At 43.7% G+C, this 18,830-nt stretch overlaps 1 protein-coding gene across 1 annotated transcript in view; it reads right to left on the bottom strand.

Moving 5' to 3' along the window:
- Mcph1 (microcephalin 1) overlaps positions 1-18,830 on the bottom strand; it is a 72,801-nt gene that overhangs the window by 10,685 nt on the left and 43,286 nt on the right. Inside the window, exons 10-11 of the mRNA XM_051181959.1 lie at positions 12,049-12,086; positions 9,839-10,001 (exon numbers count right to left, since the gene is read on the bottom strand). Coding sequence (XP_051037916.1) covers positions 9,839-10,001; positions 12,049-12,086 — 201 coding nt within the window. The remainder of the gene's footprint in view (positions 1-9,838; positions 10,002-12,048; positions 12,087-18,830) is intronic.

The following is an 18,830-nucleotide window of genomic DNA, read 5'->3' as shown; positions in this document are numbered from 1 at the left end:
GAAGCTCCCTCCTTTCAGATGATAACTCTAGTTTGTGTCAAGTTAACATAAAACTAGCATCACAGAAAGTGTGACTTTTTGACAGGGTCTCACTTTGTGGTCTGCATTGCACTCAATCTTAAGCTCCTGCTTCTGACCCCTGCATTCTGGGATTCCAGGTGTGCATGATCATGGCGGGATATCTCTGCATATCCCTTACCAGTCCCACAAAAGGTGAGTTCTGTCAAAGGGCGCTTGTACTTTACCCAGTCCTTTCCAGGTCACTAAAATGAAAATGAGGTACTCTGAGATCCTGAGACTAAACTGATCAGTCATAGCCACTTTTAAAATAAGCTAAGCAGTGACCAGGGTGACCCGGCATTTCACCACTGAACTTGGATGTCAAATCCAAACATCTTTATAAATAGCATGAGCATGCACTTTCCTTATCAGAATAAAAACAAAGAAATGACTGTAACAAATTCCAACGTAACTAAAATAAATAGCAGAAACATCACTTCACAGTATGAAACAAGAGCACAAGTTACTATGGCCAAGGAGACAGCACATTGAATGCTACGGTTACTAAGGGAAACACTGGGTTTTATACTACTTTTAAAAAATGAGCACCAAGTCACACAACCTTGACTCCATCAGAGGCAAGGAGAAATTCTCCGATTTATAAAAGAAATAGGTCATGCATCTTCTCAAAAAAAAAAAAAAAAAAAAAAAAAAAAAAAAAAAAGCACTGGGCTCCATGTCCGATTGAGTGCCAGAGAGACTGTGACTACTTCTAAGCTATGTGACAAAAGTGCTCTTTATGGGACCTGTAGGGTGTGGCTTACTGGGAGAAGGCTTGCCTGGTAGGTGAGCATAAGGTCTTGTGTTTAATCCCTCAATTGAAAAGTCAGTGTCCTGCTACAAGAAGGAATACCAGAATGGTTGGAGTACTAAGGAAACAAAACAAGCAAACAGAAACCACTATCTGTGACTTTCACGCTCTTCTTTCTTGTTCTATTGTCACTCAACAAAAGGGAAGAGAAAATGACTCTGGTAACATTGAGTGAGGCTGCCTTTGTTCAGGGTCTGAGATGCAGTGCCCTGTGGTAGTTTGACCACACTGAGGACAGAGCCCTGCACTCTCCTGTACTGAGAGTAATGATTTGGTGGTCACGTCCTGGCATGAGTATGTCAAAGTAAAGGTCCACAGGGGTTGTGTATGGCCTGAGATGGCCTGAAGTTGATAAATGATTAGGTATTCAGAATGTTAATATACTAGCAGAGACGTGCTCTTTCAAACGAACTAAAACCATTTGAAAAGCACAAAGAAAACGGTTACCCTAGGCATACTGCAAGCTGTTATTTCAATTTCAGTAAACAAACTCACACTGAGTCGAATGTATTCTTATTCTCTGGCAAAAGGAAGCCCAAGATGTTGTTTGTTTTATTTTAGTTTTTTTCCCCCATCAAATGTATTTTCTCTAAGTGGACTGTAAGAATCAGACATAAAATGTACCACACAATAAAATGAGGGATATAGTTCACTATAGTTTTGGAAAATAGTGCAAATGTCTTGAAAAACAAGTGTTTCTTCAATCAGCTCTCCTCAAAGCTGACACTGACATTCAAGTCTCATCCACAGAGGTGCTTAGGAACAGACTAGCACAGTTCAAGTACAATGCTCCCTGGCAATCTACTTTGACTTGGGGATAAAGTTCAGAAACCCTGAAAGTGTGGACAGCCAACAGCATCCCAGTGTCACTGGCAAGGATCTGAATGACAGATGGCTAGAGGCAGCTGTTGGAAAGTTCCAGTTAAATCAAATTATGGGTGAATTTTCCAATGTGTGCCAAGGGATAAAATATTCCATGCTATTAGCAAAAGTAAGACTGATGAAGCCATCAGAAATTGGACTGGAGGTGAAGCTCAGTGCTCCAAAACAAGCACACAGCTAGGGTTAGGTCCCCAGAACAAAGGGAGAGAGAGAAGGAGGGAGGGAGGAGTAAGAAATAATTTCTCAATCTGAAACAAAGAAGTTGCAAAAGAAGGTGAAGACACATCTTTAGGTCACTACTAAAGTGCTATCTAAAGTGTTATTTATTGTGTATAAATGTTTGTCTGCATGAATGTACATATGTCTACCATGTGCAAGCCTGGTGCCAGAATACATGAGAAGAATGCATTGCATCTTCTGATACTGGAGTTACAAGTGGTTATGAGCCGTTATGTAGGAGCTGGGGACTTAACCTAGGTCCTCTGCAAGAGCAGTCAGTTGTCCTAATGCAGAGCCATCTCTAGCTCACTAAAGCATCCTCTCTCTCTCTCTCTCTCCCCCTCCCTCCCTCCTTCCCTTTCTGGTTTTTAGAGACAAGGTTTCTTTGTGTGACCCTAGCTGTCCTGAAACTTGCTCTGCAGACCAGGCTGGCCTCGAACTCACAGAGATTCGCCTGCCTCTGACTCCTAGGATTAAAGGTGTGGGCCACCATTGCCTGGCTAAAGCATTTTCTAAAAGTGAACGCTGGACTTGGGTTCCAGTTTAAGGTGATGTCCCTGAGTTTTCATTCACAAGGAAGGGAAACCAAGCCCTAGATATTAAATCCCTCATCAGTGGCTTTTAGTGAAAATGAAGCATAGAAAACCAGAGTGACCCCTATGTCCATGATGTTAAGGAAGGAAGACAAGCTGATTGAAACTGAGCACCTTCATTTACAGATTCTTGGCCTGATTCTTTGAAACTATTTGCCCGATACAGAAACATGTACTTTAAACCTAACTGTAACCCAGGGACTTTTTTCATAAAATGAAAAAAGTTTACAATGTGCAGTACCATGTCCTTCCTGATTCCCCTTGCTTGCTCATGTTCTGTCTTCCTGGATTCCTTAGTGTTGACCTACCCTATGGCTCATTCTTCCCCATTGCACAATCATTCCATGACTCTAAAGCTCTAGTGTGTACACATGTGTGTGTGCGTGCGTGCACACACACACACACACACACACACACACACACACACATCCACACACACAAACATACACACCCCTCTCCTTGAATACCTGATAGGAATCTCCAGCTCACTATGTGTAATGCAGAATTTTTCTGTTGTTCCCTATCCATGTTTTTTTCCCTCGATATCTCCATGATGAACTGTATGACTGCCACCAGTTGTTCCTGTAGAAACAGGAGTCACTTTGTTGCATCCAAGGCTGTAGACCAGCTCTCTACACTCTATCTGCACTGTAGGTGCCTTGTCATGGCCAAAGCTCTATACTCACAAGCTGTGCTATAACTCCCCTTCTCATGGCCACAGCCATTTCTCACTGGATCATCCTAGCTGCTTGCTGCTACTCTGCTGTCCCTTCTGCCCTAGCCTCCCTGAGACCCACTTAGGACAGAGGATAGACACACAAAAGCCTGCCTGCCCGAGTTGGAATGGGTTCCTATCCTTCTGTGTTGATCTATGAAGGTACACCTTAAAGAAAAAGGTAATGATGGTAGAGCTTTGCTCATGGTGAAGTCTGGGGTGGTGGTTCATGGTGTCTTCCCTCTGGAAAAATGGCTTTGACTCCAAAGGATACCACTCATCCCTCCCAGATACGTTTTCCCACTGCTCTCATTAAGGTAAATGTCCAGGGGAACTGTGTGGTTGTTTTTTAATCTGTTCTCAATCATGGGCAATTTGTGCCTCCAGTGTGGGAAAAGGACTCCAGGATCTAGCCAGAGGGACAGAAAGATGACAGAGGATTAGGGATGGGCTCCAGACAGAATCCTTAGTGTGGCGGTCCATGGCCAGTTCCCGGTGGAAAAAGTGCATGGGCATACACACACAGGGCGCAGAAGCCCATGGACTTTACAGCTCTTTACCTCTGTGGAGAGATTCTAAGTCACTTAGCAGTAAAAATCTGTAAGTCGGGGATATGCTAAGGTAAACGATCATGGTTGTTGCCTTGGGACAATACCTTTACCAAGACTGTTTCGAAGACCCATGTTCGAGACCCAGTCAAGCTATTTCTGTATCGTGTTCTCATCTGGACATGTAGTATCTATGTTGCAAAATACTCTGTAGCGACCAGTGAGTTGACACATGTGAAGTGCTCTGTGACCTCCAGTCCTTCATGCTATAACCTGTAGCAGGGATGGAATATCTCTGGAATGAAGTCCATAAAAGCTCAAGGGTCCCAGAGCTACTCAGGTGGGCCCCGGAATCTTGATACATGTGGCCAGAGCTAACTCAAGACTGCATACATGGCTGCCCACCAGAGAAACAGAAGGAGAGCAACCAGAAACTCTGCATGCAGATGTGATAGGGCAAGTGCAATTTGCTGAAAAAAACGTCGTATCCTTAGAATTTTCCAATGTTAGGCTCAAGAAATAGGTGGTGCCATGGCACCTTATTCTGAATAGTCTTTGGGTGAAAGTAAGAGACACTGACCAAGCACAAGGCAGATTGGTTCTGGGTGCACCTAGCTTTGGTTTTACAGTGAGCAGCAACGAAGTGCTGTGAAGTGAGAGGCTCGGACCACACACGAGTGACATGCTTTGCTCAATAGCATTTGGCTCCATCTTAGATGCCAGTAAACCCGGGAGAGAGAGCCCCAACTTGGTCACATCATTCTAGGGCAGAGACTCATTCCCTTCTCTCTGAATCAGAAAACACTTCAGTATTTATTGTTAGGTGCCTTGAAATTTTGTAGGAATATTTGGATTTATAGCTTATTTACATTTTAAAACTTCTTATCAAGCTTTGGTTGTGAGATGTTTAGAGCTGGCATCTTAAAATACGAAATAGGCTGAATTCTCATGGCTGCCAGGCTGTTTCTGACTAGAGACAGAACTGGAGAAGGGAGGGATTGGGTCACAGGACATTCTTCTAGCCTGTTAGTGACCACAAGCAGGTGAAAAGGCAGAGGCAGGCTGCAGAGAAGTCACAGAAGTAAGAGCAACACTAAGCAAGGTGAGGAGAATGCCTACTGGCTCTTAAAGTAGGCAAGATTTTTAACGCAGCCTGAGTCCAGATGGACACTTTGTCGAGTCAGCTTACTTTCTATTGTGTTACTCCTGTTCTCTCATGCACAGCAAACAGAGCAATGGCAGGCATGGTTTTCTCCTTACTTATGTGCCAGGCGATTCAGTCAGAAAAATCAGAAAAAGCATGGACTATTTTCTTTCCAGAAAATACAGTGAACACTGGGGAGCGGGCAGGAGTCACCAGCAAAGTTCTCAAGTAGAAAAGTAAAGGAAGACTAGGCAAAAATTCACACCAAACTGTGTGACAACATCACCAGGAGCATCTGTGACTGACTGGCCACAGGCTGCCATCTGACTTTGAAGGGCTGCCTGCTACAATGGTCTTTCACATAGACTTCCTGAGAACACTACACAAACCCAGAAATAAAAACATTCTCAGAAATGTTTTCCTTGGAGCTAAGTTTCTGATGCTGGCCAAAGGGAATATTTTAAGAATCCCCCAACTGGAGATGGTGTTAGAGGAAGGCCCACAGAGAGGGCCTTCTGACAGCAAGGTCTACTCCATCTTTCAAGGCTACAATACGGAAACTCATAACCTTGACACATAGGGAAGCTGAAGCCTGTGAAGGCTGTAACATTTCTAAGACTATATGCTGCTTGGAAATGCAAATTGAGTTGGACATTAAACTAGAAATTTTGGTGACTGATCTTCCCAATGGTGGCAGCAATCATTTCTCTCAAACAAATATATTGGCTCTCTTTTCAAAATTCAAGGAGGAAATCTAGGGAGATGGTTCAATCAATAAAGCATGTACTTTGCAAGGGTGAAGACCTGAATTTAGACGCCCAGAAGTCAAGAAAAAAGCTAGGTACAGTGGTGGTGCACACCTATAATCTCAGCCACTGTGAGCCAGGAGGTAGAGATAGGCAGATCTCTGAAGTTCATGGGCCAGAGGGTCTGGGCAACTTGGCAAGGCTTGAGGTCAATGAGAGACTCCGTCTCAAAGAGAAGCTAGAAAATACCTGGGGAGCAACATCTGAGGTTGACCTCACATATGCACCATGCATGCATGTTTCCGTGCCCACATGTGCAGTCATATACATGAACACACAAACATAAGCAAAGTGAAGCAACGAAATAATATAAATGCAAGAAGGAAGGCTGTGTAAGAAGAAGTGGCAACCTTTGCCTTGTTGAAAACTGGTCTAAATAGGAGAAAAGGTCTGGTCAACTTCTACCCTTTTTCTCAAAGGGTAAACCCTAACAACATTGATACACATGTCAGGGTAGAGAAGGGAGATTGTGGCAGCTGACACAGCTAAGTTACATGAACAGATGTCTGCTTTATGTGGCAGACACTTGCATTTCCCACATAGTGCTGTGTTAGCTATTGCTGACACTGCAATGGTTTTCATTTTTGCATAAGATTCAAGCCTCCAAAACAGTGTTCTCAAGCTCTGAAAGGATTGCCTGCAGTGATATAGTATTCAAAGGTTGGAAAGACAGTTACAGCATTGGATTAGATATGAGGTCTACTTCATGGGAAGAAATATAAATCTGGTTTTGTGAACCAGTGCAAAAATCTGTGGTTGGGAAGTCACAGGCCCTAATGAGGAACTTATAACTGGCATTAAGCTGGGTGTGGCCAAACAGACATCTACATGTGTATGCTTTAGACTGACTGTTATCTGTCCTGAACAGAAAAAGCAGTGGCCGATAAAGAAACTTGTAACTGAGGATAAATGGCTGCTGAGTGCTCAGCTCAGCATCCGTATTACCCTCTCCAAGGACCAGGGGACAGCACAGCAAGATTATGACAGCTGAAAGATGAGAAGTAGTTCTATGATTCTGATTTCTTTATTTTACACATTGTTTTTGTATAAAACTATGGTGACAGTGGATAGTAACTGTGGTGGTTTGAGGAAGAAAGTCCCCCTGTAGGCTCCTATGTGTGACTGCTTGTTAGTGAGTGGAACTGTTTGGGAAGGATTAGAAGATATGGCCTTGTTATAGCAGGTGTGTCACTGGGGATGAAGCCCATGCCATTCCCAGTTAGCTTTCTTTGCTTTGTGTTTGTGGGTCAGAATATAAGCCCTCAGCTACTGCTCTAGGGCCATTGCCTGTCTGCTTCCTGCCATGACAATCATGGACTAACCCTGTATAGGGGCTCTGCAATAAGAGGGAATATGTTGTTTTGGAGGAGGGAAGAAGAGAAAATGGAAAACACCGACCTAATACAGGTAAGCAAGCCTCGTGAGAACACCCTGAGTCAGTCTCCACCTCATCCTACCTGCCATGGCAGCCACTGAGGGACTCTACCTAGCAAAGCAGCATGGCCAATGTTAAGAGTTATTTTTAAATAACTTGGTGGGCTTTGTGAAGGATGATTTGTTTAAACAGCCCTGAGCTGAATGACCATCTAAACACATTGAGGTAACTGGAAAATTCTGATTGAGGAGCTGCCCTCTGGCCATGAGCCGTGACTCTAAGTACCTCGGGGCAAAGTAAAGCAGCTTGCCTCTGCAGTTATCTAGCTCCAGAGAAGAACTAGATGGAGAGGTGATGTAAGGAGGTGGAGATGAGCCTTGAGTTGGGTGCTGAAGAAGTTGAGAGACTGCTAGGGGGAGGTATATTCCAGGGTGGTCATGGCCATGGGTAGCAGTGGGATCATTTTGGTAGCAAAACTATTGATGCTTGGGGATGGGGGAGAATGGGGTTCCTGCTCCATTTGTGGAAAGGTAGAAGGTCCATGAAGAAGAAAGAGTAAAGTCGTGGAGGCGTATGTGACTAGTGAAGAACTGGCAGGCACTGAGCAGAAGTGTGAGGGGTCCCATACTGTGTGGTCCAAAGGGTACCCAGTCCCCCCACCCCCATCCTCCAAAACGGGCAGGCCCCCTTGACTCAGTTCAAATTGAGTTTAGGCTTCGCTCAACCTGGACTATAGGAGAATTTTTGGCACTTAGATACAAGCAAGCATTTCTTACTTGTGAGACTCGTTTCCATCAGCCAAAGGAGTCATTTTGCTTACCAGTGGCAGAAGGGACATATGGCTCTCCACTGACATGTACCCGTGGCCCCATGTCAAAGCCCATGCTGGCTTCCAGGCTCCCTAGGTCCCCATTCTCGAGTATGTGTCACACATTTCAAAGCCTCCACTGCTTTGCTGCTCCTTCCTGCTCCAGCTACTCACCTTCCTCATAACCATATCCCATTCTCACTATTCCTTGCTTACTGGCTTGTTCTCCTGCTCCGTCACTATGTTCTAGTCTCTCAATTGTTTGCTATTCTTCCTTGTCTCCAAGATGCATAGCCCTAGCCATGTCCGGTCGGCTTCTTTTTCTCTCTGCTCTAGACTCTTCCAGATGCCTCTGGATGTTCTCTCTTATTCACAATAAAAACCTTAACTATACCCTGGAGTTGGGGTGTCAGCAGTCCCTTTTCTGTGTCCCTCACATACAAGTTCCTTTCTTCATGTTGAGAGTGTCCCAATCTCTTATCTGGTCTCTCCTAGCTGCTCAACTCCTAGAAGAATAGACTGGCACAGAATCAAGTATGGACACTTATTTTTATGAGGAATTCCCTTTTGGAGCCAGGCAGCAGTGGCATACATCTTTAATCCCAGCACTCAGAAGGCAGAGACAGGTGGATCTCTGTGAATTCAAGGCCAGCCTAGTCTACAGAGGACGTTCCAAGACAGCCAAGGCTACCTATAGAAACCCTGTCTCAAAAACAAAACAAACAAAAAACCCAGAATACTTTTAAAGTTTTGCACATCATGATTTCAAGTAAAAATCCAAGTCTTTTTGTGTGTTTTCCTGTGTGCACATCTGTAGTTACTGGGTGTCATTCCTCAGAAGTCACCCACCTTGTTTCCCAAGACTGCATTTCTCATTGGGACCTGCCCATTAGGCTAGGCTGGCCCAGAGATCTGCCCCAGGCACCTCCTCAGTGACAGGAAGGATTACAAGTTCATGTAGCACACTATGCTTTTCATGTAGGCCCTGGGATTTGAACCCAGGTCTTCATGAGCAGCAAGTACTTTAGTACTTGCTGGAGCACTCCCGGAGCACTCTTAAGCCTTTTGTCACAGACAGCTGTGGGTTATGACACGGGAAAATGTGTCTTAACTGGACATCTGCAGCTTGTTTTCACAGTATAATCCTACAGGATTAAATTAACCCAGTATTAATGTAGTACATTCTTGGGTGAGGAGAAGGGAGCACGAGAGTCAACATAACACAAGTAGCCAGTGCGGCTGCCCCATTGGCAATGAGCTGGTGGCCTTTGAAGTGACCCCTAGGCTGAGGATCAAAAGAAAACCACACCAACTGACAGACTAGCCCAATTTTTATCAATTATGGAAATGATGAAACATTTTAAAAGATGGCTTTAAATGCACAGAAAATAATGTTAACTTTGCATGTGTGTTTGGAGAAACATATCCAATGGGATTAGCAGAACATGTTTCATCCTAAGCAAATCCATCTGTGCAAACAATCTCTGGAGCTTTTTCTTTCTTTCTTTCTTTTTTCTTTTTGGCTTCTGAGCCATCAAGAGCATAGTTCACATCACTCCTCAGTCAAACACACAGCAACACTCACTGGCATGTGAAAAAAGCCAGTTTGTGTTTTTAGCCTAAGCCTGTTCTGATCTTCTTTGCACTGGAGGCTGGGAGTTTATTCTAAAGGCTGCCATCTTCCTCTAGCATTTGCCTCACAGCACTCTCTGAGTGATTCTCAGTGTGATGGTGGGAGGAATAGCTTGCTGGCTCTCAGAGTCACTTCAGTGCATGTAAGCAACTGTAGGCACAGCTGCTCATGCCATCATCTCAGATCAAAGGGATCCAGCGAACACCTCATTTTAAAATGAATGAACGATGAGCGCAAGGCTTACCCATTCGTAAGAGAGAATCCAGCATCCTCTTGCGATCCCCATCAGCACGTTGAGGGTACGGACGGACTTTCCTACCAGCACATGGGTGGTGGACTCACAGACCTCAGGTGTGAATGAAAAGCCTTTCAGTGTGTTCACCACCTGGATGATGAGGCTCTGCTTCCTGTGGATCAGAGAGAGTCAACAGTCACACTGTGTGTCCATTAGACAGACAGAGGCTCAGAGGCTGGCTTCATCTTAGTAACATCACAGGAACATGGGGTTTGGGGAAACAAGAACTTTTCAGATCTCAAATACAAGCCCATGAAGCTATTGATGATGTCACACAGGTATAGGGACAACATCAGCAGCACTGGAAGCCAGACTCCCAACACCAGTCTACTGGCACTTTCATGCATTTTTGAGCCAGTACATGCTCTTCTAAAATATATATGTGCATGAGTGCTGTGACATGAGTGTGGCGGACAGGGGACAACTCGTGGGGTAGGTTGTTTCCTTCTACCACAGAGGTTCTTGAAATGAACTCAGGTCATCAGGTTTGGCAGCAGAGCTTTTCTCACAAGCATCCCACTAGCTCAGGACACCAATTATTATTTGCTTATTTTACTTTGAAAATGTAACATCATTGGAGTGTCAAATGCAGTTTTTCTCATCAAAAAAGAGAGAGAGAGGACTCTAGTAATCTCTTTAATTCCCAAAGCTCACTAGCATCTTTAAGCTGTCATTCTCTTAATGGCTGGCATGCCTTTCTGTTTTGTTTTTCAAGATGTTCTTCTAGCATCCTTACACAGGCCTTCAGTTCTCATCTGCCTGCTTCTTTCTTTTACAGTGTGCTTGCTAATATCCATGGCCCCTGCCCAGTGTTGTTTGAAAATCCCCAGTGAATCACAAGCTGTGAGCAGGGCCTTTTGGACCATGCTGTGGTCTCTGTCAGTGGAAATGTGGGCTTTTCTCCTCTCCACTAGGGGACCACAATGGGTGGCCTGCTATGCCCTAGCTTTTGACTCATATCTCTGGGATATCACACCTCAAGAGCTCAGCCCCTCCCTGTGAGAATGGGTTGAGATGGCCTCTCCCCAACCGACCTGGAGACGCTATGCTTGTTAGCATCTCAGAGGGGATTAAGTTTAGAACTTAGCTTCGGAATATCTGATCTTGTCTGTTCCAAGCCTGGCAGCTACCAGCAGCTCATGGATGTGCTAATTGGTAACAACTGCTTTTTTATGGCCTTGTTAATCAACATGGAATCAGACTGTCCAAGGTCTCCTTAAGATATGCAAGAAGTGTAAGATGAGAAGGGATCAGGGGATGGAACAGCCAAAATGAGAAATTTTCTTTTTTAAGTCTTTTAATGAGAAGAATAAGTGGCTATAATTTTTTTTTTAAACTTACAGAATAATCAAGGACTTTAATACGTTCATATTCAGTATTTCTAGAGCAGACTAAAGTGTTCATGACACATCAAAGGTATTAATAAAAACAAGAGAGCTCCTCTTCTGTGAATCATGACATAACAGTGTTTAAAATATAAGTGCTTTTGTTTGCACACCATGGGCAGGAAAAGGAGCCCACTACAAAAAGTGGTCTATGTGCACATGCTTCCTGAAGCATGTTTTCACCGCAATGGCCCAATGTTTTGATGTCTTAAAAACCTCAAGACCTATGATTGATACAAAAAATGTGGTTTTCCTCTTTAAGCACAAATTTGAAAATCCATTGCAAGAAATACAGTATTATATATTTTTGTTGGATGTTCTTTATTGTGCTAAATGTTTAAGGAGATGATAAGAGCAAGCCAGCAAACCATTAACCCTTCCACGAGATGCAGAGATATCTGCCTTAGATCACGTGGTGTTTCTTCAAGATCTGTAAGGAAATGCTTCGACCTGCACTGCTAAGTTTATTGAACATTCATGGGGTGAGGGGTGGACAAACAAAACCATTAGGAATTAAGCGAGCAAATAAGACAGAAATAAATAAATACAATCTCTTAATGCTATGCAAGGGCCCAAAAAGCTTTTTGCATTCAACAGTCCCATTTAACTACATTTTCAATTTCCAATGATCTTCTAACCCCATATAGTTACACTGAGTAGAAGTGATCCAGCCCGTTTCTGTGAATGTCCTGAAGGCACAAAGACCTACAGTATATACAAGGGAAGGCTAAATTTTACAATGAATAGAAAGTTATCAAAACAACAAGTACTTACTCAGATGGCATGCTTGTCATGACTAATGTTCTCATTGCCTGGAGATTTCAAAAAAAAAAAAAAAAAAAAAAAAACAATCAAAAATATATGAAAATTTTCCCATAGAAATAAACTCTAATAAGTTTTTTGAACAGTTATATTACTTAAACACAAACATTTAAGCATATATACGGAGATGGAGTGGAAGATGGAAATTTAGACACTATGCTAAAACCAATCCAAAAAAACAAAACCAAACAAAAATAAAATGAAAAACTCAGACACGACGGAGAAGAGTAGGAAGGCCCACCGAGGACCCTCAGATGAGTCAAAGTGCAGACTTTAAAGTTAGGAAGGAGTGAGAAGAGTGCTCTAAAGGCTGGCCCACTCTTCTGAAGGATGGGCTACCATATTCTCATTTGGAACACACGTCTGTATAATACTGTTTATGGTCAGGAGGGCCCAGCAAATTTCACACCTTCGGCGATCATCTGCTGTGATGAAAACTGCATGTATTAGTTGGTGGTGGCTGCTGCTGAGACAGGGTCTCACTATATAGAACTTCGATGTGCTATGTAACCAAGGCTGACTTGGAACTCCCAATCCTTCTGCCTCCGTATTGATGGGTACAACCAGAGCCTGCCCAATGAGGTAGTTCAGACTTTGCTTGTCAATTCCCGGGATTTAGAATCACCACAGTAACAAACATCTTGGAGACCCAACTTAAGGGTAAGTGGATACTGTTCCATTGACTGGGGTCCCAGACTGAATAAAGAGAAGACAGAAAGCTAAGCATCAGCATTCACTCTCTGCTTCCTGTGTGCACAGGCAGTGAGCTGCCTCGAGCTCCTGCCCTCCCAGCCACATTGGACTGTGTCTTCAAAATGTGGGCCCAGATAAAGCCTTCCTTAAGTGGCTCCTCAGGATGACAAGAACAGTAACTAATCTACTCAGGTAGGTGTGTGTGTGTGTGCTACAGAAAATGCAACTACCATGGAAATCAGCTTAGATATATGAGTACCCTAGGTATCCTCCCCACCCCCTCAGAATTTGCTGATGTCTTTCAGCCAGTGAGTGTGTGCTCCATGGGATTGTGTGAAGTTACTACACACACACACACACACACACACACAATTGAAGGGAGGAACCTCACTTGTTCTTGAATGGAGAAAGCACAGTGAGGAGGGGAATACAAAAGGCCTCTAAGGATGCTTCCTGACCCTGACACTCCTAGAAGAGGGCTTTGGCCCTGTACATTTAGGGAAGATGGAGCCTGAAGGATGCAGAGGGAATATGAGTCTAAAAGATATTCAGAGGAAGAGCTCTGACGATGACAGCTAAGCTAACAGACTACTACTTCCCTGTCCTTTTATCTATCCTTTTGGAACATTACAGTTTCTTGTCCTGTACTTCTGATAACCTGTGTGGAATAACAATAGCATAGCTTTCTGACTGTTTCTGGACACAGGGCCTGGGTATGGGAGACTCGAGTCATCCAATATTATTCTGTCTGAGCTAAGACTGTCCTTTAGTGTCATCTCTGATGGGGGGGTAGACAAGAGGCCACAGCCTAGGGGTGGGACAGTCTGGGGGGGGCAAAGCTGCAGGGAGGGGGCTGGGCAATTAGATAGATGCCAGACCCCCCCCCCCACATCCCCATCCCTTGCCCACCACCGCTTTTCTTCCTTCACAAGCTTCTCTAGAGGGGTCACATGGGTTTAAATACCAGCCATGTCAGCACATGGCGGGTGCTTTCCAGCTTCCTATGTGAGGTCTCTAACATCCAGATCTAGTGCTCTGGCTTCACAGCTCTACTCGGAGGTCTAGCAAGGATTTTCAGTTTAATTTGATCAAAAACTAAACCACTGCACTAGCCAGACCATTAGGAAAGAAAAAAGAAATGAAAGACACCAAAACTGGAAAGCAGGTACTAAAACTACTTCTACCCACAGATCAGATTTTACATGGGTTGCTTCTCTGGGGTTTTAATGAAAAGTAACCACAAGAACTAAATAAATTCAACAAGGCTTCAAGAAATAAGATCAACAACAACAACAACAACAAAAAAACCAGTCTTTCTTTCACAAATTAGTAGTGAACAATCAGAAGAAGGTATTAGGAAAACAGCTCCACTGACAACAGTATGAAAAAAAATAACAGAATATTTCAATAGAGACAGCACAATGTTGTCTACTGAAAATGAAAACTGTTGCTGAAGGGAAGGGAAGAGAGAGAAGGCTTAGTGGAGTAAGCTGCTTGCCACACAAGGGTGAGGGCTGAAGTTCAGTTCTCCAGGAACCAAGTGAATACTGGATAGGCATTTGTAACCCCATTATTTAGAAGCCACAGACATGGTCAGAACAAGCTGGCTAGCTAGATTAGCTAAATCACTGAACGCTGGGTACAAAACAAAGACCTTGCTCAACCTATTAGGTGGAGAGGGAGCAAGGAAAACTCCTAATGTCAACCCCCGGCCTCCACCACAACTCAATAAATAAAAATCAATCAATCAATCAATCAACCAACCAACCAATCAAATGCTGGAGAGATGAATCCTTGGTTAGGAGCACTGGCTGCTCTTCCAAAGAACCATGTTTGCCTCCCAGCACCTACATGGCAGTTTAACCAGCTGAATTCCCATTCCAGGAGATCTGATGGCCTCTTCTAGCTTTCCAGACCCCAAACACACATGTGTTGCACAAAAATGCATGCAGAAAAATGTACATACAGATAAAAAAATAAGTATTTGAAAAAAGTAAGCAAGCATCACAAATAAACGTGGCTCTAAAGACAAGATGCAAATGGCTATCAAGCAACAGAAAGATGTTACATTATCTCTAGTAAGCAGGGAAACCACTAAGACCCCACTGAAATGAAAGATCATGCCCCTTATATCAGCTGTTTAAGAACCCACACAATAGAAAACAACAAGCTTGATGGGAATATGAAGAAGTTGGAGATCCAGACACAATTGGAGGGAAGGTAAAATTTAGGGAACAGTTTGTTAATTGCCCCAAAAGTCAAACTTGCCATTGTCAGTTGAGCAACTTACACCTAGAGAGCCAGCACATCACTTATCTGGCTGCAGAGGTCATAGCACACTGCTTATTAGCCTACAAGGGTTAGATACTTGAAATCTATCCAGTGTGACGCCTCCCACTAATAAGGGAACACCTACGAACATGACAGATATTAGTATCTGTAACTGTACAGATGAATTTAAGAAAATGAAGACTGTTGATGGAAGGAGAAATGGATGGTTGGATGACAAAGTAAATATAGTCCCAACAACTGTTAAACTCAAAGCCAGAGAGAACTGCCAAACCTGATTATAATATACAACAGTTAACCTTGATAGGGTTTAGAATCACCATGGAAACAGACCTCTGGCCCTGGCAGGGAGGCATTATGTAGATTAAGTTAACTGAAGCCTCTGGAAGAACCATCCTAAATGTGGGCAGCACCATCCGATGGGCAGGAGCCCAGGCTGAGTAGCAAGAGCAGGCTGAGCAGCATGGCTCATCTCTCCCTGTTCCTGGCTGTGGTTGCCACATGACCAGCTGTCCTCAGCTCCTGCCACCTTGTTCTTGCTGCCATGATGGACTGCACTCACTGACTTTGAGCCCCAATAAACTCTTTCTCTCTTAAGTTGCTTTTGTTGGGTATTTTGTCATAGCAACAAGACAAGTGACTACTACATAATACAAATGATCTTCATTTATGGACATGTAAAGTCTACTGGGTGGACTAGTCCTTCTCTACCTTAGTTTGAGTCTTCAATGTCCCACAAAAGCTTATGTGCTGATGTTGAAGGTAGTGTTTAAGACACAGTCAGTGAGAGGTCATTAGGACAATGGGGGAGGGGGACCCTTGAAGTAAGTGTGTGTGTGTGTGTGTGTGTGTGTGTTACAGGAACACACCTCCCCCATGCTCACTCACTTTTGTTTCCCTGCTACAAATAAGAGCAGTTTTCCTCCATCATAAGCTCTTACCATACATAGTGTATCACCACAGGCCAAAGTAACAGGGCCAGCTGGCTGCTGAACTGTGAGACAAAATAAACACTTCTTTTCTTAAGAGAATAGACTCAGGTAGTTTGTTACAGTAAACCAAAGCTGACTAACACAGTCCACCACTGAGGAAACTACTACCAAAACCATTTCAGCACTCCTGACAAGCCTAAACTGACTTAAAAGGTAAGCTGAGGCACAGAATGTGAGAGGCCCACAGCCAAAACAAGGATGGCCTCCAAAAGAAAACCATGAACTCTAGTTGCCCAGAGTATGTTTTCCCAAAATGGATTTGGTTTTACAGATTGAAGAAAGAAACAAGAAAAAGGGTTTAGCCAAACACCGACCTAAGATGGCAATGAGTCATTAGTCACGGGTGTGTGACAGCAAAGAAGCAGGACACTTTCCTCTAAGTCACTATTGTTGTCCTGGCATCAGGACAGAGCTAAGGGTAAGTGGAAGGCAGAAATTAAGCAGGTGACTCATAGGCCATGGCCTCCGGGTACCATTCATTCTCTTTTCTCTCATCGAGTTATTGTCCTTTGAACACCAGACAAGGGCTTTTTGGCTCCCTCACAAATTAATGTGTTGAATATTCATTTTATATTAGGCATATATTCATTCCTGTACCTTTAAAAAATAATCTTTTCCATTATGAAACTCTCATGAAATGCCCAGCAGACTCTGAAGGCGGCCAGTGAACGACACCAGTACAGGAAAGCACCACCCCAGTATACTGCTCAGGGCCAAGCCTGAGACCCCACAGCACGGCTCCCCAGGCAGTTCTGATGCAGACACATCTTTCACGGGCTTTTTGAGGCTGAGTCCCTAGAACTTTGCTATCCATTTTTCTCATTTTTAATTTTGTTCTCTATTAGCTTTTGGTTTTTATCTGCTTAGATAAATTGGTCCCAGCTAGGGAAAGCAATGTTTAGGAATTTGGTTGTTTGGTATGGTCATTTGATGTCCTACGTAATTGAAATGTAGTCTCTTCTGAGGAAGAGGAAGCAGAGGGCTGGTATTTTAATTCAGAGTTAGCTGTTAAGTCACAGTAAATTAGGTCTGAGGATGCCTCAGTACCTAGAGTCCTTATACAATCAACTAAAACCTAATTTAGTGTGTAAACTCAGCAAAAGCTTAACTTACTGTTAAACCTTACAAGTCACAGCTGAGTCACAGCCGGGCACAGAGGCAGGTTTCCATCAATGGCAGGTAGCTGGGTGAATGTTCAGGCCTTGTTCAGATGAGGTAAATACCCAAGCTACACCCACCAGGCCTCTGATGTCCCTTCTGATTTCTGCCTGCAGACTCTTCCTCCAGTGTCATGGTCAGGTCTCTCTGAACCTGGCTGCTCAGATTGCAAGTTGCTCTTTGATTAACTTCTGTTCAGTTGACTCTGTCAAAGCTTTATCAGTTTGGTACCACCCAGTGACCATGTGACAGTGACTTCTAGGCTGCCTTACATGCTAATCTTTCCCAGCACCTGAGTTATACATAGGCTAGGCCTTCCTTGGATTCAAGACCCACTGACTTGCATTTTAAGGTTTGAGTTTATTTGAACGATGTTTGGTCTGGATAGGGTCCAGGACTGGATGACAGCCAATGATTATCTAAGCCGGGTTCAGTTAGAGGCATTAGAAGTTCAGCAACTTGGAGAAAAAAGGCCTGGGTTCAGATGGTGGATCATGGTTTGAAAGAGGGACCAGCAGATCATCCCACTCCACAGGCTGAACCCTGCTGACTTGGAACTTTCAAGCTGAAGAAACAGGTGAACCTTCCCCTGAATACAGTGCTGGTGCCATGCTGGAAAGATTTTAGTTGAACAGAACTGTTCACTTTATGTGGTGTTTTATGGAGAGTCTAACTGCTTCACAAACAGTGAGACGCATTTCTAATAGACAAAATGAAACGATGTCTATTAAAAAGGTGTGTGGTGTGTGTGTGTGTGTGTGTGTGTGTGTGTGTGTGTGCATGCTCGATTCCTGAAGCTGGAGTTATGGGCAGTTAGGAGCTGCCTGAACTATTGTCCTCTGTTGGGGCAACAGTATGTGTGTGGCTATTGAGCCACCTCTCTTCCTTTTATGAAGATCTCAAAGAAGTACTTGACAACGGAAACATCTTTTTAAATTTTATTTTATGTGTATGTGTAAGTGTTGCCTGTGTGTATGTCTGTGTATCATGTGTACACTAGGTGCCCTTAGAGAGGACAGAAGAGGATTGCAGATCTTCTGGAACTGGAGTTACAGATGGCTGTGAGTCACCACCAGTGCTGTTAAATGTTGAACCATCTCTTTATTCCCAACAGAAAATATTTTATTGACTCTTATCTCAGGCTTCATCTTCTCTTTACCCTTACCTAGCCTGTTCAGTGTCCTCAGAGTGCCACAGCCTTTTCCTTTAGTCACTCTCTCAGATAAATGAAGGGAAGAAAAGTTGAGTTCCCTGACTGGGCCCTCCAATTAGTGGGTGTTTCTTGAATCTCCCTTGGGCTTTGGCCAAAGTCTTAAGCATCACACAGAGAGATTGTCTTGGAAAGGCATGCAGGAGCTTTGTCCGCAACACTGTGAACTCAGTATTCTAGCTGGAAAACACAAAAGGACTTTGAAAGCTGCCCCTCCTTCTTAAAAAGAGAAGAAAATCAACTGGACCGTGATCTATAGATGGATTTACTAAGGCTTACATCTTGACCAGCTCAGTAAGAACAAAGAATTATTCAACTGACGGAGCCTGTGACTTGTAAGTCAATCACCATGGTGACAGCAGAGCCAGTGGAGCTCAGAATTTGAGTTAGGC

This window comes from Phodopus roborovskii, unplaced genomic scaffold, assembly GCF_943737965.1.
Source record: "Phodopus roborovskii unplaced genomic scaffold, PHOROB, whole genome shotgun sequence".
Taxonomy (NCBI): Eukaryota; Metazoa; Chordata; class Mammalia; order Rodentia; family Cricetidae; genus Phodopus; species Phodopus roborovskii.
The sequence above is the reverse complement of the archived record's forward strand: the minus strand, read 5'-3'. Positions and strand labels throughout refer to the sequence as shown.